The sequence below is a fragment of the Pan paniscus genome, chromosome 1, assembly GCF_029289425.2.
Source record: "Pan paniscus chromosome 1, NHGRI_mPanPan1-v2.0_pri, whole genome shotgun sequence".
Taxonomy (NCBI): domain Eukaryota; kingdom Metazoa; phylum Chordata; class Mammalia; order Primates; family Hominidae; genus Pan; species Pan paniscus.
Genome location: NC_073249.2, coordinates 106,399,778 through 106,419,463, shown reverse-complemented (window position 1 = coordinate 106,419,463; position 19,686 = coordinate 106,399,778). Strand labels below are relative to the sequence as shown.

General features: G+C 39.9%; 1 protein-coding gene across 10 annotated transcripts in view; it reads left to right on the top strand.

The window, feature by feature from the left end:
* The first annotated feature begins 719 nt into the window (after positions 1 to 719).
* The window catches only part of PHTF1 (putative homeodomain transcription factor 1), a 62,931-nt gene continuing 43,964 nt past the window's right edge, over positions 720 to 19,686 (top strand). For 2 of the 10 annotated variants that reach the window (XM_034930361.3, XM_055114124.2), the window contains exons 1-3: positions 1,154 to 1,551; positions 2,477 to 2,533; positions 10,639 to 10,722. Coding sequence is in view for 5 of the 10 variants with exons in the window: in XM_055114126.2 (XP_054970101.2) it covers positions 1,507 to 1,551; positions 2,477 to 2,533 (102 nt within the window). In the remaining 5 variants the exon portion in view is untranslated. Of the gene's footprint in view, positions 1,552 to 2,476; positions 2,534 to 10,638; positions 11,213 to 19,686 lie in introns of all 10 variants that reach the window. The other 8 variants (XR_004664616.3, XM_034930374.3, XM_055114126.2 and 5 more) reach the window with 7 other exon arrangements.

Below are 19,686 nucleotides of genomic sequence, written 5' to 3'. Positions count from 1 at the left end.
AAAAAAAAAAAAAAGCAGCCTAAAAATCCTTTTAACGTATCCTTAAATATTCACTTGAGGGTTCAACCTTTCTTTCCTTTCTCCTGACCTCTATCGGCCCTAATTAACCTGTTCCTGCCGCCACCTAACTTTACCCTAATTTGGAAAAAGCTGTGACTGCCCAATACTTGTTCCTGTTTTCCCCCTACACCTTTGAGCACTAGAAAGCTCCAGACCCAGAGCTGCTGAGGGGCGGGAGAGGAAGGGAGTCACTAAGCCGCAGCCTGGCCCTTCCTCCCAGGGCAGCGTAAATTCACGCAAACATTGATTCGTTCGCTCAACAAACATTGGGAACCTAAGCGCCAGGCTTGTGCCAGGCCTCAGTCTCTGACCTCATGGAGCCCACAGCCCACTGGGGAACAGAGATTAAGCCATGAAACACGAAAATGAGTGCCACAAAGACGTGAGCTACTAGAGTATCAGGACCGACCTCCTTTAGACCGCTGGATGGGAGAGTCGTTTGTGAGGAAGTGACTTTTAAGCTGAGGCCTGAAGGGTGATCTGAGGGAGCTGCTCTTGGCCATCGATCGCCGCGCGACTCCCCAGGCCCTCGGACCCGGAGCCTGGACCGAGGCTGGGCGGGAAGGCCCCGGGCCAGGGGCGGAGCCACCTCGGCGGCGAAGGCCGGAAAGCGGAAGCCGAAGGCTGCTGCCCGGTGGTCGGCTGAGCGGCTCTAGCCCAGATCTCAGACGGCTGAGTCACTGCATCCCGGCGCGGCCCGCAGAAGACGAGCGCCGCCGCCGCCTCCTCCTCCTGGGCTCCCGGGCTCTCGGGGTCCGGGGCCTTTGCACCTGTCTTTTCCAGCTGGGCACAAAGCCTTTTGCTGTCGCCGTGGCGACTGGAGGCCTTCACTTTTAATCCCCCTCATTTTCCAGTTCATTCTCTGCTTATTTTCTGGTCAGTCCGTGACCCTGTAGGCGGCCTCGGACCGGCGATCGATTTGCCGCCCTCAGGGCGCTGGGCGGCCGGCTGCCTCCGAAGCTGGGGCGGCCTCCGCGGTCTCCATGGTAACGGCCTCTCCGGCGTCTCCGCCTAGAGGGGAAGATGCGGCCTGCCTGGCCCGCCGCCTCGCCCCCGGCCTCACGGTGGGACCCCGGGCACTGAGGACGAAGGTCCCGGGCGCCGGCCCGCGGGGCAACGGGCACTAGGTGAGAGCCGGACGCCGGCGAGCGAAGGAGGCGGGTGCCGGGCGACTCCAGCGGCGGCCCCTGCCCCTCCCCCGCACCCACGAACACGCTCGCCCGATATATTGCAGAGGCTTCTCCGGTCGCCGCTGCGCCAGTTTTTTTTTGTTTGTTTGTTGTGTTTTCCCTGGCAAACAGCTGGAGAAAGAGCAGCTCATGGAGAGGCTGAGAGAAGCGGTTTTCGCGTCCTACCCAAACTGGGAGAGTAACCTTCAGCAGCTGGACTCACCGATTGGTTTTCCTTCATTTTCAGTGAAATCCCATTTTCTGGCTGGAGACACAGATGGCCTCAAATGAGAGAGATGCTATATCGTGGTACCAAAAGAAGGTAATATATATATATATATATATATATTTTTATTTGTAAAGCATTCTTCCTGCAAAAAGCTCCCACAAATAATATAATGTTACTTTCCCCCGAGTTTAGTAGTGCCAGGTGTTCATGAATACTTCAACATAAATGAAAAAAAAAAAAAGATGTACAAGGTCATTATGTCTTTTAAACCCGGTTCCAGGTCCCAGAATAAGGTTTACAAGCCACCTCCTTCAGGCTGCATACACAATGCCACCGCAATGCTTTGAAAGTTTGCTTCTGATCAAACTGCTTAAAAACAAAAAAGACATGAAACCTGTATCTGCACAGCTCAGATTGATACTATCAACAATCTTATTGAGCTGTTCCTTATCTTTTATTCCTCTCTAGTTTTTCTAGTGCTCTTTTCCTTAAGAAGTGGATTTTTTTTTTTTTTTTTTTTTTTTTTTTTTTTTTTTTTTTTTGAGACGGAGTTTCGCTTTTCTTGCCCAGGCTGGAGGGCAATGGCGCGACCTCGGCTCACTGCAAGCTCCGCCTCCCGGGCTCAGCCTCTGGAGTAGCTGGGATCACAGGCGCCCACCACCACACCTGGCTAATTTTTTGTATTTTTAGTAGAGACGGGGTTTCACCATGTTGGTCAGGCTGGTCTCAAACTACAGGCGTGAGCCACCATGCCCGCCCAAGAAGTGGAAATATCTTTTAAGGTAATATTAATTTGAAATATTTTGGGCATTGCTTTTGAACTTACTTTTAGGTCAAGCTATTTTAGATTTTTGAAGGAAACAGTCCTTCGAAGTATTGATTTATTCTAACTCTTGAGAAGCATATTTTCCACATAGCATATTGATACTTAATAGGCTCATGACTTTTATGAGGCTTGACTTAATAATGTAAGGATTTCCTTTGCATCGTTTAACTAATAGACTACTCCCTCTTTCAGATTGGAGCCTACGATCAGCAGATATGGGAAAAGTCAATCGAACAGACTCAGATTAAGGTAAATTGGTTTCTTTGTTTCCGCCTATGTTTCACTGCATTAATATGAAGAGTGGAATTGTACTTACCTGGTAAACTCTGCATTTAACTACCAGTATGGCATTCTTTAATCTTTGAAGGTTATAAGAAAAGCAGTGCAAGCATAATGAGAAGTGACACTTGATTTTTGGCCTCACTATCAGGAAAACAGAAAGGAGTGAGTTGTTCTATGATGAATTAGAGAGCAAATGTCCCATATAAATAGGGCTGGGGTTACTTAGCTCTGGCTAGTTTTTACCACTTGGCAGTGCAGGTCCAAATATTGCCAGAGTTTCAGATTTTTCAAGAGAAGCTGGAAATACACATTTTTATATGAAATATATTGTGCATTTTGTGTCGGATTTTTAAGAGACTCTTCCTTCTCTTCCTCCTCCTCCTCTGCAAGCCAAATAAAATCCATTTGTGGCCTGAATCCAGCCTATGGTCCCCCATTTTATTCAATCACTGGCTTAGAGTATGTGTTTTTATTTGTTTTTTTGTTTTGTTTTGTTTTTGAGACAGAGTCTCACTCTGTCGTCCAGGCTGGAGTGCAGTGGCGTGATCTTGGCCCACTGCAAGCTCCGCCTCCTGGGTTCAAGCCATTTTCCTGCCTCAACCTCCAGAGTAGCTGGGACTACAGGCGCCCGCCACCACGCCCGGCTAATTTTTTGTATTTTTAGTAGAGACGGGGTTTCACTGTGTTAGCCAGGATGGTCTCGATCTCCTGACCTTGTGACCTGCCCACCTCCGACTCCCAAAGTGCTGGGATTACAGGCGTGAGCCACCGCGCCCGGCCTAGAGTATGGTTTTAAGTTTTTCAGGTTCTTAAACTTTTTTCTACACAGCTCTTAGAACTGAGAGGATTCTTATTTTATACTAACCAAGTGACCAAAAACTGTTATATAATTCAGAATGCCAGTTTATTAACTTATAATAGGGGAGGAGAGGGTTAAATTATCTTCTGATATTCCAAAGTCAGAGTTGTGGGGTTAAGCCATTTGGGGATGCTGGTACAAATTCATCATGGAATGGTTGCTTGGTAACCAAATGTAATTGGATAGTCTTGAGATGTGGAAAAGCCTAAAGAACAATCCTTGGCCCTCAAAAGAATATAACTCTCTGCGACTTTAATACTTACTTAAATCTTATGGATTCAGTGCCTCACTTCCTTGCAAAGTGCTGATAAATGCCAGCTGATTCTTGTTTTTGCATTACCTTTCAAAAAGTATTGCAGCAGACCCTTCATTAATACTTAAAAAAACTGGGTGAATACAACTTAATATTATCTGTTCTGTTAAATAGGCCAATCAATAGAAAGCTACTTGAACAACAAGTAGCCGACTAACTTTTCACAATTTGGTATAGTCCTTGATTATTTATATTAGTGGGAGATGGGGTTAGGATGAATAAGTCTCCAGATTTTATTTTGTGATTCTCTAAAGCCTGTCCTGTTATTTTTTTGTGAGCTGCTAAACATCACTGATAGTAAGTATGGTGTAATGGAAACAGCATAGAAGTGGAGTTTGATCTTGTTTTGTGATCTCTAGCCTTGTTATCTAACCTTCTTCCCCTAGCCAATTTAAAGATTTCCTTCACCCTTTTTTTTTTTTTTGAGACAGAGTCTCGCTCTGTCACCCTGGTTGGAGTGCAGTGGAGCGATCTCGGCTCACTGCCAGCTCCGCCTCCTGGGTTCACACCATTCTCCTGCCTCAGCCTCCCGAGTAGTTGGGACTACAGGGGCCCGCCACCACGCCCGGCTAATTTTTTGTACTTTTTTTTTAGTAGAGACGGGGTTTCACCATGTTAGCCAGGATGGTCTCGATCTCCTGACCTCGTGATCCACCCGCCTCAGCCTCCCAAAGTGCTGGGATTATAGGCATGAGGCATGAGCCACCGCGCCCTGCCTGATTTCCTTCACTCTTTTCCATGTCATTTAATACATACCTTCCTTTTAGTGCATGATATCAAAGTTATTTGTTAACCTGTGTGTGTTCATAGGCCTAAGGGTAGGAAGTGTGTTTGTTTCCTACTCTTAGAACATCTTGATTCATACTAGGAACTCTATCTGTTGCTATAGTTAATTGAACCCTATCCATCATGCATATTTTTTACTCGTTCTCTCATAGGGTAATCTACCTAACCACGCCTTAATGTATGCTTTTAAATTTAGCGGCGGTGGAAAGAATGAAATGTAAAATAACTATAAACATTTACTGAGCTTTCAGTGTGATAGTAGAAAGCTGAAAAAAAAACTACTCAGCTAATGTGCCACTCTTGTACTAGGTGCTGAGAATACAGTGAAAAAGATAGATGTGATTGTTGCCTTCATGGGTTTCACAGTCTGATAGTGATGGGAGAAAAGCCCAGATATCTTTTTAATATGCTTAAGTCTTAAACAAAAAATGACCAAAGTATAGCATACAAAAAAATTAATGCTAAATTTAAAAATACATTAACACAAATACAATTTTTTGAAAACAAAAAATAAAAACAAAAAATAAAAGAACAAATAAAGCAAAAAAATTTTAAAATAAAAATATTAACCTCATATCACAGTACTGTTATATAATTTAAAATTATATATTTAAAAGTATAATTCAGAATTATGAAAGATACATTTTAAAAATCTTAACTTGGATCATGAAAAATGGTATGAACTCTTCAATAAGCATTTATTGAACTACAATGTTTAAGGCATTTTGTTGGGTGCTGAGCACAAGAGAAAAATATTAACAAACAGAAGTATAAGACTTGTTTAGAGGAAGAGCAAGTAAGTAGCCCAATAAGGTACATAGATGGAGTGATAGGCCATAAATCTATTTGAAGGTTACTTGACTGCTTTACTAAGAACTTTAGATACTATTCTGTAGAAAATTGAAAGGTTTTAATGGTTTTTGAGTAGAGGAGTCACATCATATCTGTGTTTTTGAAAGATAGAAATAAAAATATAGACATTATAATAAAATCTATGGAATATTTCCAGAGTAGTACTTATTATTCTCAATGTCTATATTAACAAAAAATGTCTAGTTTGACTAGGAAGGTTTACAATGAATCATATTAATATTGAAGAATCTAGAGAAAGAAAATGTAATCAACCAAAGTAAAACAGGGAAAGAAATACCAAAAATAAAATGAAAGCATCCATTACGTATTTATTTAACAAATATTTGTTGACTGCTTACCTACAATGTGGCAGACACTAGCTATGCCTACGTAATGGTAAGTAAAAACATTCAATCATTTTTTTTTTTTTTGAGACAGGGTCTGGCCCTGTTGCCCAAGTTGGAGTGCAGTGGCATGAACACAGCTCACTGCAGCCTCAATCTCCTGGGCTCAAGTGATTCTCCCACCTTAGCCTCCTGAGTAACTGGGACCACAGGCATGCACCAACAGGTTTGGATAATTTTTAAATTTTTTGTAGAGACAAGGTCTTGCCATGTTGTCCAGGCTGGTCTCGAATTCCTGAGCTCAAGCAATGCTTCCACCTTGTCCTCTCAAAGTGCCGAGATTATAGGCGTGAGACACTCTGCCCAGCCATATTTAATATTTTTATTTTCATGGAATTTATGACAAAGTGGGTGAGAATAATAAAAAGAATCCTTCTAATAAATGCAAATTACTTTGTGGCAAATACTGAGAAGAGGTCTGTTTACAAGCTACTATACTTATAATAAGGGAAATAAATGAGCCTACTTGCTGGGCATGGTGGCTCATGCCTGTAATCCTAGCACTTTGGGAGGCCAAAGTGGGAGGATCGTTTGAGGCCAGGGATTTGACACTAGCCCGGGCAACATAGGGAGACTCTGTCTCTACAAAAAATAAGTTAGCTGGCCATGATGGCATCTGTCTGTGGTCCCAGCTACTCAGGAGACTGAGGTGAGAGGATTGCTTAAGCCTGGAGGTCAAGATGACAGAGACCCTGCCTTTAAAAAAAAAAAAAAAGGCTGGGCATGGTGGCTGATGCCTGTAATCCTAGCAGGGAGGCCGAGGCAGGCAGATTGCATGAGCTCAGGAGTTCAAGACTAGCCTGGGCAACATGGTGAAACCCCTTCTCTGCTAAAAATACAAAAATTAGCTGGGCATGGTGACACGCACCTGTAGTCCTACCTACTCAGGGGGCTGAGGCAGGAGAATCGCTTGAGTGTGGGAGGCAGAGGTTGCAGTGAGCTGAGATCGTGCATTGCACTCCAGCCTGGGCAACAAGAGCGAGACTCCGTCTCAAAAATAAAAAAAAAAAAGAAGAACCTAATTAAGAAGGTCAGATAAGCTTTTGCTAAGGAATTGATTAAAATGAGATCTGAAGCATGAGTAGCAGTTAATTAGGTCAAGAACAAATACACTAATTCTACACAAACTTTTTCAGAAAATAGAGAAGGAAATATACTTCTCAGCTCATTCTATGAGACTAGTATTACCCTGAAACCTAAACCAGACAAAGACATCATAAGAACATTCGTTATGAATGTATGTGTGAAAATCTTTAACAAGATATTAACAAAACCAATTCTACAACACATAAAATGGCTTATCTACTATGACCAAGTGGGAGTTATCCCGGGAATGCATTAATTTGAAAACAAAGTAATGTAATATACCATATTAATAGGATAAAGGACAATCATATGATCTTCTCAGTAAATACAGAAAGAGCATTTAACAAAATTCAATGCCTATTAATAATAAACTAGGTTCTTAGGGGAACTTCTTCAACATAGTAAAGGTTGTCTAGGAAAAGCCTGCAACAAACTTCACACTTAATGGTTAAGACTGAATGTTTTCCCCTAAAATCAGGAACAAAGCAGGGATATCTGCTCTTACTATTTTTAGTTAACATTGTACTGGGAGTCCCAGCCAATGTAATAAGCAAAGGAAAAGAGATGAAAGGCATTGAGATGGAAAGGAATATGAAAACTGCCTTTACTCATGACAGCATAATCCCATATTTAGAAAATCCTAAGAATATATGTAAAAAATGACAGTAGGCTGGGCGCAGTGGCTCACGCCTGTAATCTCAGCACTTTGGGAGGCCAAGGCGGGTGGATCACGAGGTCAGGAGATCGAGACCATCCTGGCTAACACGGTGAAACCCCATCTCTACTAAAAATACAAAAATTAGCCAGGCGTGGTTGCAGGCGCCTGTAGTCCCAGCTACTGAGGAGGCTGAGACAGGAGAATGGCGTGAACCCGGGGAGGCGGAGCTTGCAGTGAGCCGAGATCGCGCCACTGCACTCCAGCCTGGACGACAGAGCGAGACTCCGTCTCATAAAAAAAAAAAAAAAAAAAAAAAAATTACAGTAACAAATGAATGTGGCAAGGTCTTCAAATACAAGATCAGTACACAAAAATCAGTTGTATTTCTATATACCAACAATGAGTAATTCAAAAATAAAATTAAGAAAACAATTTTATAATAGCAACAAAGAATAAAACACTTAGGAATGACATAAAAAGTATAAGATTCATACATGGACAACTATAAAACATTGCTTAGAGAAATTAAAGAAGGTCTAAATAAATGGAATAGCATTTCATGTTCATGATCTGGAAGATTCAATATTGTTAAAATGTCAGTTTTCTCCAAATGTATCTATATATTCAATGTAATCCCTTCAAAATTCCAGCAGAAGTTTGTTTTTGGTAGAGATTGATGAGCTAATTCTCAAATATATGTATGTAATACAAAGGATGTAGAATATTCAAAACAAATTTAAAAATAATAGTGTTGGAAGATTTACATTACTACATTTCTAATACATCTGTTAGAACAAAATTAAAAAGATTGACAATACCAAATGTTGGCAAGGTGATGGAGGAACTACAACTCTTCTACACTGCTGTTGGGCATGGAAGATGGAAAATAGTTCGGTGGTTTTAAAAATGTTAAATATGTACTTCTCACATGACCCAACATTTCCACTCCTAGGGTATCTACCTATATTTAGGGTATCTACTATATTTAACATTTTCTATCCAAGAGAAGTGAAAACATAAATACATGCAAATGTTCATAGCAGCACTATTCTTAATAGCCAGAAGTAGGAAAAACCCACGTGTCCATCAACTGGTGAATCAATTGGTATAAACAAATGTGTTATAGTCATACAATGAAATACAATTCAGCAATAAAAACTGTTAATACATACTGCATCATGGATGAATATAAAAAATGTCATGCTAAGTACAACATATTGTGTGATTGTTTATATGAAATTTCTAGAAATCTATAGAAATAGAAAACAGATCAAAGGTTGCCTATGGATTGAGGGGAACAGGGCTTTCCTGCAAACAGGCAGAAAGGAACTTTTTGAGGTGATGGAAATGTTCTAAAACTTGAGTGTGATAATGATTGTACAACTCTACAAATTTACTAAAAATCTAAATTATTTACTAAATCTGTAAAAATAGTTTAGTTTAATAGTATGTAAATTATACCTCAATAAAGCTACTTTAAAAATTATACCAATAGATAAAAGTAGGAAAAATCATAATATAGTACACCAAAAATGTAAATGTATACATATTCACAATTAAAATTGTTTTCTAAATTTTTAAAAAATATTTTATATTTTGTAGAGACAAGGTCTCACCACATTGCCTAGGCTGGTCTTGAACTCCTGGGCTTAAGCAGTTCTCCCTCCCTGGCCTCCCAAAGTGCTGGGATTACAGATGTAAGCCACCACACCCAGCCCTAAAATTTTTTAATTGAGAGAATATATTAAATCTAATGTCTAATATTATTTTCAGTGATGGAGCGTAACTTAGTCCTCCAAAATAAGCCTAAAATAAGAATCTCCCCTTTTACTAATCTTTTTTTTTTTTTTTTTTTTTTTTTTGGAGACAGAGTCCTGCTCTGTTGCCCAGGCTGGAGTGCAGTGCTCACAGCAACTTCCGCCTCCCAGGTTCAAGTGATTCTTCTGCCTCAGCCTCCCGAGTGGCTGGGATTACAGGCGCACGCCACCATGCCCAGCTAATTTTTGTATTTTTGGTAGAGGTGGGGTTTCACCATGTTGGCCAGGATGGCTCGATCTCTTGATTTCATGATCTGCCTGCCTCGGCCTCCCAAAGTGCTGGGATTACAGGCGTGAGCCACCACGCCTGGCCCCTTTTACTACTCTTTAGCATACTGTTTGAGATACATTTGCTAAGATGAGCAAAACATTCTAATTAATATTAATTAATATTATCTTTTCTTTTTTGTGTGTTTTATTTTTAAAAATTAATATTAGAGTGAACAAAAATCACTGTTTGAAGATAGCATGGTTTTGTATTTAGAGAATAAAAAAGGCTAATCAGAAGCACAGAGACTACTTCAGCTGTATTTATAATGTTTTAGTTAAGCAGGATGGTGGCCATATGATAGATGACACTGACACTCCTCATTAAAGATGACAGTTTGAGGCCATGCGTGGTCGCTCACGCCTATAATCCCAGCACTCTGGGAAGCCGAGGTTTTTGCTCGAGGCCAGGAGTTTGGGACCAGCCTGGGCAACATAGCTCTACAAAAAGATAAAAAAATTAGCTGGGTGTGGTGGGCATGTGCCTGTAGTCCCAGATACTGGGGAAGCTGGTTGGGGGGGATTGCCTGAGCCCAGGAGTTTGAGGCTGTGGTGTGCTATGATTGTGCCACTGCACTCTAGACTGGGTGACAGAGCAAGACCCTGTCCTGAAAAAACAAAAACAAAACAAAACCCAAAAAATGGTAGTTCAAATACATGCACTAATCTCTCCTGAAACCTCTTTAAAAGTACAACAAATAAGAAAAAATCATGGCAGCCTGCAAGGACTAAAAGAATGGAAGAAGAGACTGCAGTAAATGAGAGCTATCAATACAATTTCGAAGGTTGGAAAATGAAAGAAGTAAAACTCTTAAGTGCCTGCAATAGGGAAAGCCAATAGGAAACAAGTAAAACCCCTGTAATTAACTTCTGAAAGACTCAGGAATTAGATGTATCAGGTATAATCTGTAGGAGTGAGAAAGAACTAAAGACAGGATTGTTTGAACATGTGTATAAGGGATAATAGATCTACCCCCAGATCTTCCTTATTCCATGTAGCCCCATAGTTACCCTTATCTTCCTCTGACAGAAGACCGGATTGAAGCTTGCTCTCTGGAGAGGCTGAGCCAGAGAAGTTCTGGATTCTGGAAGACCAGAAACAAATCAGAGTCTGGTGAGATGCTGCACTAATAATGGGGATTAAGTGAAAGTCTGGTCGTCAGATTTATAATCTGCAAACAGAAGACTGGAATTTCTTTTCGTCAAAACTGAGTAACCAAAGAGAACCTAAGGATACTGAAAAGTGAAATGACTGGCCACGCCTCTATAGTGAGGTCCACTATTCAAAATGCTTCACGCATTGCACACTGAGCTTGCATTCAGTGTGTTAGTGACTGTTAATTATAAATGGATAATTAAAGATCATCAAATATTTAAGACCTAAAGAAAAAGAAGAAAAAAGAAGCAATGCAGGAATCATAAAAACAGTGTTTTTAAAGATATAATTACTACCTTTAAAGAACTGGATACTATAAAAAGACTGAGATATCTTCAGGACATCTATTGTATAACATTGGTGACTATAGTTAGTATGTTGTATTCTTGAAAAATGCTAAGAGAGTGGATATTAAGTGTTCTCACCACACAAATAATAACCATGTGAGGTAATGTATATATTAATTTAGTCATTCTACAGTGTATATCCACTTCAGAATATGTTGTACACACTGAATACATAGAATATTATCTGTCAATTTAAAAATTAAGAATGCTTAAAAAATAGACTATAGATTAGAAAGTGAGAAGACTAGAAAATAAAAATAATCAGAATAAATTCAGGGGTGGCTGGGTACAGTGGCTCACGCCTGTAATCTCAGCACTTTGGGAGGCCGAGGCTGATCGCTTGAGCCCAGGAGTTCAAGATTAGCTTGGGCAACGTGGTGATACCCTGTCTTTACAAAAAATACAAAAAAATTAGCTGGGCTTGGCGTTGCATGCCTGTAGTCCCAGCTACTTAGGAGGCCGAGGTGGGAGATCATCTGAGCCTGGGAAGTCGAAGCTGCAGTGAGCCGTGATTGCACCACTGCACTCCAGCCTGGGTGACAGAGTGGGACCCTGTCTCAAAAATAAACACATAAATAAATAAAAATTAAAATAAATTCAGTGGAAAAGTTAGAAGATAAATTTGAGACCATTTCCCAGAAAAGTAGTATAAAAATGAACAACAAAAAAGAAAATAGCAAAGTGAGTGCAGTTCATGCAGGAAATGTAATATCCAACTAATAGATGTTCCAGAAAAAGGAAATACATGGAGAAGAAGAAATTAATAAATAATTTAAAAAAAATTGCCCCAGAAATGCAGTACTGTGTATGTATTTCCAGATTAAAAGGATCTTTTCGTTGGGCATGGTGGCTCACGCCTGTAATCCTAGCACTTTGGGAGGCTGAGTCAAGAGGATCCCTTGAACTCAGGAGTTTGAGACCAGCCTGGGCAACAAAGTGAGATCCTATCTCTACAATACAATTTAAAAATCAGCTGGGTGTAGTGGTGTGTGCCTGTAGTCGCAGCTACTCAGATGGCTGAGGTGAAAGGGTCCTTTGAGCCTGGGAGTTCAAAGGTGCAGAGAGCCGTGAATACAACACTGCACTCTAGCCTGGGCGACAAGCGAGATTCTGTCTCAAAAGAAAAAGGAAAATAAAAGGATCTTTTGAGTCATCAGCACTGAGAAACATTATCATGAAATTTCAGAACATTTAGAATTAGAGCTTGGGTTAAGCATGGAGTAGAGTGAAGGATCAAAACGGATCATGTAGACAAAAATTGGAAGTCAGAGATACTGCCCCTCAGCAGCAACTTCTAGCTCATTTGGAAGCTAAAAGATAATGGAATGTTCAGTGGAAGGTGAGGGACAATGGCACATGAGAGAAAGTGATTTTCAACCTGAAGTTTTATGCCCAGCCTAATTATTAATCAAGTGCAAAGGCACCACTGATATATTTTGAACTTAGAGTCTCAAAATTCATGTCCCATACTCCCTCTCTCAGAAAGCTGTGGGAGGACATGTACTGTATTATAATCCATGAATAAGCCAGAAAGGAATTCATAGTGTCAGAAAACAGGACAGCCAACACAGCAAAGTAAAAGGAATTCCAGGATAATTGCAAATGTCTCAGGATGATACCTTATATCTGACCTAGAAAACAACCAGTCCAGAATGGAGTATGAGGACAGAAAATTGATATAGAACTCTTGAAGGGGGAAAACTAAACTGATATATGTTGTGTTCGAGCATATTGGAAGCAGATATGTAACAGAGGGAGTTTAAAGATGAATTAGTAATAGAAGATTAAGTGCATTAAAAAATGAGGCAATTACAGTTCTAGGACAAGCAAAAAATTTGTGAGAGGAAAATATAATAGTTCACTACTTGGCTTAGCTGTGAACAATATTTATGTAATTATAACCCCCTAAACATTGATGTAACAAAAATTTGTGATAAAACTCTATTGGAAAAAACTATAGTTCAGGAGGGCGTGCGTGTTTGGTGATGCTGTAATCATTAATAGTGTGTAGTATGTCTTGCATTGTTTTAAGCAACACACACAATTGATCCTCATGATAATCTTATGAGGTATGTGCTATTATCTTCCCTTTTTTATAGGTGAAGGAATTGAGGCATAGAAAGGCTAAATAAGAGTTATTTCCTCATCTTCAACAGTAAGAAATGAATGGATAACATCTGAAATTGATGAAAGCACTGTAAACATTTTTTTTTTTTAGAAGTAAAGAGAAGAAATAGCTAGGATGTATGAATCAAGGGTAAGGAAGGGTGAGACTGGAATGTTATTTTTTATTAACCTTGTAATATGAGTATTATTTTAGTACAAATAAAGATTTAATTTTAAAACATTTTTCCTCCAAAACCAAATAATACATTAAATGATGTTACCTGAGTAATAGGATATACATATATTTCCATATGCGATAGGTAGATTTAGAGGTATGTGAGTATTTATGTATATTGGCTATACCGATATGCTTTATTTATACCAGTGCCAAAACCAACAAATCTCCTTAGCATTTAGGCAAGAAATTTAGAGTCAGATGGACTGAACTGTATATTATAGTAATTTTCCTAATTATTCACTACCTGTAATTATTCTTACCTGTAAGAAGACTATATGGCTGCACTTACTGTCATGTGAGTTGCAGTGCCTTCCTATAAGAGAAGAATTCTTCCTGGCCCCACAGACTTCCACCTTGGTCAGGGGATTTGCTTGGCCAGTGGAATGTGAGCTGAATGTGACCTTCCTCCCATGACCCAATACTTTTCGTTTTCTTACCTTTCCTATTCAGTGAATTGCTAAAGTACTGAAGTCAGGGTTTAGAGTTCTTCACCTTCACACTAATCTCACATTTTCAGTTACCAATACTTCTGGATGATACCTGCTAAATATCTTTTGAGTATGAGTACTCTTCCCAGTTCATGCTTCTAATTACCTGGTCTAACCTATTGTCTACTCATCTGGTTGGCAAACTATTGCTTATGTGCAAATCTAGCTGAAACACAGCCAGGTTTAGTGCTTTACATATTTATATTCAATGTCTGTGTCTGCTTTAGTGCTACAGTGGCTGAGTGGTTGTGACAGAGATTGTATAGTCCAGCAGTCCCCAACCTTTTTGGCACCAGAGACCAGTTTCATGGAAGACAGTTTTTCCATGGACTGGTGTGGGGGGATGGTTTTACAGTGATTCAAGCACATTACAATTATTGTACACTTTATTTCTATTATTATTACCTTATAATATATAATGAAATAATTGTACAGTTCACCATAAGGTAGAATCAGTGGGAGCCCTTAGCTTGTTTTTCTGCAACTAGACAGTCCCATCTGGGGGTGATGGGAGACAGTGACAGATCATCAGGCATTAGATTCTCATAAGGAGCACGCAACCTAGATCCCTCGAATGTGCAGTTCACAGTGGGGTTTGCACTCCTGTGAGAATCTAATGCCGCCACTAATCTGACAGGAGGTAGGGCTGAGGTGGTAATTTGAGCAGTGGGGAGTGGATGTAAATACAGATAAAGCTTCCCTTGTTCTCTCACCTGCCCCTCACCTCCTGCTGTGCAACCTGGTTCCTAACAGGCCACGGACCACTATTCCATGCCCTGGGGGTTGGAGACCCCTGATATAGTCCATAAAGCCTAAAATGCCATCTGGCTCTTTATAGAAAAATTTTGTCCACTCCTGATTAGATTACTGGGGTAGGTTTTTTAACTTTCTAACTGCTTTCTCTTGCTTCCTATCTCTCTTTACCCTCCATCTGTTCTTTATAGCAGAGCCAGGTTGTTGTTTTTTGGTTTCTGTTTTAACACAAATTTGATTGTTTTTCTCATATTTAAAACTGTTTCCTGACTTCCTAGTACCCTTACAATAAAATCATACTCCTAGCATGGTTATAGTTTTCACATTATGGCTTCTTCTCATCTCACAAGTTTACCTCTCTCACCCATGTCTTGACCTCTTTTCACTTCCACTCTGTGCTTTAGGCCTTCTCAAACTTACTTTAGTTTTTACCATATTATCTCTTATTCCTGGGTCCTCTCATGCTTTTCTTTCTTTCTTGCCCTGCCCTGCCCTGCCCTGCCCTCTCCTGCCCTCTCCTGCCCTCTCCTGCCCTCTCCTGCCCTGCCCTCCCTTCCCCTCCCCAACTCCCCTCCCCTTCCCTTCCATTCCCTTCTTTCGAGACAGAGTCTTGCTCTGTCACCCAGGCTAGAGTGCAGTGGCTTGATCTTGTCTCCCTGCAGCTTCCACCTCCCTGATTCAAGGAATTCTCCTGCCTCAGCCTCCTGAGTAGCTGGGACTACAGGCTCATAGCAGCTACTCCCGGCTAATTTTTGGCATTTTAGTATAAGAGACAGGGTTTTACCATATTGCCCAGGCTGGTCGCCCTGAGGTCAGGGAATCTGCCTGCCTCAGCCTCCCAAAGTGCTGGGATTGCAGGCATGATCATATGTGTTTCTTGATTCCTCATTTTGCTATATCCCATGTGCAACTTTGCAAGTTCTTATACATTCTTCAGGTATCAGGTTAGATACTATTTTTCTTTGTGGAAATCTTTCTTGGACTTCTTAAATGTGAATAAGGTGTCCTTTATGGATGTTCCTGTAGTGCTATACTTGCCTTCTAATTGTTGTTTTGTTGTTCATCATATGCCCCAAATCAGGGGTAACTTCCCTCTCTGCACCAGACTGTATAAATAGTTCAATTCTTTTGATTGTAATAAAATAGAAAATTTCAGCACACTAGGAAATAGAGATTTCTCACAGGGTTTCACTTGTTTTTTATTCCTTGTTTAATACAAAGTCCAATTATATTGCATCAATACCTCCAGTGTTTTTGTTCCTCTTCCAAAAAGTGGGGACTTCATTTGTCAAGTATTTCTGAGCTTGTGATGATGTTGCACAGTTATGTTGGGGGCAGACAGTAGAGAGGGCTGCGTACAGCCTACAGCTGGGGATCTGCAGAGAATTTCCAGACCACTACTCTGGCAACTAGTGATTATCCTGATTCTGTCCTACAATCTTTTCCTGGGCTGCTGAGGTAGAGGTTGTGGCCAATAAGGAAATCCACTCATAATGCCCATTGAACCTCTCAAAGTTAAGCAGTCTTGTTTGATTTAAACAAAACCTCTCTCTACTTTGATTAGGGATGCATTTTGTGTCATATAGCGAAAGGCAGGATAGTGTAGTGGTTAGAGCACAGACTTTGGAATGAGAATGAAAGGGTTGGAATCTCTGCCTTGGTTGCCTTATCTGTAAAGTGAGGATAATAAAGGTACCAATCTCATAGGACATTTGTGAGGATTAAATGAGTCAAGTTAACTTAAGTACAGTCATGTGCCACATAATGATGTTTCTGTCATCAATGGACCTCATATACGACAATGGTCCCATAAGATTATAATGGAGCTGAAAAATTCCTATTGCCTAGTGATTTTGTAGCCATCCTAAAGTCATAGCATGACACATTACTCATGTGTTTGGAGTGATGCTGGAGTAAACAAACCAAATGCACTGTCAGTCATAAAAAGTATAGCATACAGTTATGTACGGTATCTAACACTTGATAATGATAATAAATGACTATATTACTGGTTTATATATTTACTATACTATACTTTGAATTGTTTAATTTTAGAGTGGACTCCTTCTATTTATTAAAAAAAAATCAGTTAACTGTAAAACAGTCTCAGGTAGGTCCTTCAGGAGGTATTCCAGAAGAAGGCATTGTGATCATAGGAGATGACAGCTCCCTGTGTGTTATTGCCCCTGAAGACCCTACAGTAGGACAAGATATGGAGGTGGGAGACAATGATATTGATGATCCTGACCCTATGTAGGCCTTGGCTGTGTGTGTCTTAGTTTTTATTTAAAAAGTAAGAAAAAAAAAAGCTTATGAAGATATAAAGAAAATGTGTGTTTTTAAACTGTTATTACAAAAGAGTAAAAAAGTTAAAAAAATTATAAAGCTTATAAATAAAAACATTACAGTAAGCTAAGGTTAAGTTATCATAGAACAGACTGGGTGAGGTGGCTCATGCCTGTAATTCTAGCACTTTGAGAGGACACAGCAGGAGGATCACTTGAGACCAGGAGTTTGAGACCAGCCTGGGTGACAAAGCAAGACCCCTTCTCTACAAAAACAACAACAACAACAACAACAAAAAACTCCTTGGGAGGCTGAGGTAGGAGGATTGCTTGAGCCCAGGAGGATGAGATTGTGGTGAGCTGTGATCGTGCCATTGCACTATATCATGGGCAACAGAGCAAGACTCTGTCCCAGAGAAAAAAAGTTATTATTGTAGAAAGGAAGGTTTTAAAAAATGTGTAGCCTATGTTTATGGTGTTTATAAAGTCTACAATAGTGTACTACAGCAGTGTCCTAGGCTTTCACTTTCATTGACCACTCACTCACTGACTCACTCAGAGCAACTCCCAATCCTGAGAGCACTATTCATGATAAGTGCCCTATACAGGTGTACCATTTTTTATCTTTTTTTTTCTTTATTGAGACAGAGTTTCACTCTTGTCGCCTAGGCTGGAGTGCAATGGCGCAATCTTGGCTCACTGCAACCTCAGCCTCCCGGGCTCAAGTGATCCTGCCTCAGCCTCCTGAGTAGCTGGGATTACAGGTGCCCACCACCACGCCTGGCTAATTTTGTATTTTTAGTAGAGACGGGGGTTTCACCATGTTGGCCAGGGTGGTCTTGAACTCCTGACTTCAGGTGATCCTCCTGCCTTGGCCTTCTAAAGTGCTGGGATTACAAGTGTGAGCCACCGCGCCCAGCCCCATTTTTTATACCATATTTTTACTGTACCTTTTTTAGGTTTAGACACAAATACCACTGTGTTTAAAATTGCCTAAATATTCTGCATAGTAATATGCTGGGCAGATTTGTAGCCTTGGAGCAATAGGCTGCCATATAGCCTAGGTGTGTAGTAAGCTTTACCATCAAGATTTGTGTGACTACGCTGTATGATGTTCAGGCAACAGTGAAATCACTTAAAGATGAATTTCTTAGAATGTATCCCTGACATTAAGTGATGCATGACTATATGTAAAAGTGCTTAGGATAGTGCCTGCCATGTACTTCCTCTTATTATACATACATGCACGGTGGAAGATAAAGCAGAAGGATTCTAAAGTATGGAATGTGTTTTTTACTCTCCCTCAGTGCAAAATATACAACAGTATATTGTGACTTTTGTAATCTCCCATAAGATCAGTAGTCATAAGTTTATTAATGATTTCTGTCCCTTTAGGAAATAAAAAAATGGGGAGATTCAGAGGGTATTTTCCTGAGAAACCCTTGTACATTTGGCGTTATTGTTTGTCTTCCCTTCTATACTGTACATTCTTTGAAGATAGAGCTGTGTTTTGACTTATTATTTTATACCTAGCTCAAGCAGATTATCTGACATATAGAAGATACTTGTCGAATATTTGTTGACTGAGTGAATAAATGTGTTTCTATTGCTAAGGGAGCTTTGGATAATTTTACCTCTAGTTAATGCTAATTCTAACTCTGTAACATTGTTGGAGAAAAGTCTAGAAAGCAAAGAAAGTAGAAAAATTATTTTGGCTCTAAAGTGATGGGGAATAGCACTGGTACAAATGTCCAGAAAGCTGAGCACTGGGACAAATGTCCAAAAAGGTAAAAAGTAATATTTTTACCTTTAAATTTTTAATTTCTGATTTTGAATATAGTACACAAGATAATTGTTATTCTCATGAAAATTATGCATATTTCAAAAATTAGTGTACATGTTTCTTCAAAGGGTTTTTTCCTTGAGTTGCCTCATTTTCAAATTTTGATTCCTTCTTTAATTTTATTACATTTAAGGTTTTAGAACATTTTTCTGTAAAATATACAGCTTATGGTGAGTTGAATAGAAATATATAAGATTCACAAGAGAAACTGACTGCATCTGTTTAAACAAAGCTAAAGATCAATACTGGTTCAATGTCTGTAATAGGTAAACAGCAAATTACGGTAACCTTTAATTTGGGCATTAATTTTAGTGATTGAATATCTAATTTTTAAGACATAATTAAGAATTAGCATGTGCAAATTATTTTATTTTTATTTTTTAAATTAAGGGACAGGGTCTTGCTCTGTCACCCAGATTAGAGTGTAGTGGTGTGATCTCAGCTCACTGCAACCTCCATGTTCCCAGTTCAAGTGCTTCTCCTGCCTCAGCCTCCTGAGTAGCTGGGATTACAGGTGCCCGCCACCATGCCCAGCTACTTTTTGTGTTTTTAGTAGAGATAGAGTTTCAGCATGTTGGCCAGGCTGGTCTCAAACTCTTGACCTCAAGTATCCTCCCACCTTGGCCCCTCCCAAAGTGCTGGGATTATAGGGGTGAGCCACTGCACCTGGCCACTATTTCTCACCATATACAAAAATCAAGTCAAAATGGATTAATGATTTAAATGTAAGACCTGAAACTGCTAGAAGAAAACATAGGGGAAATGCTTAAGAACATTGGTCTAGGTAAAGATTTTATGGAGAAGACCTCAGAAGCACAGGTAACAAACAAAAATAGATAAATAGGATTGTATCAAACTAGAA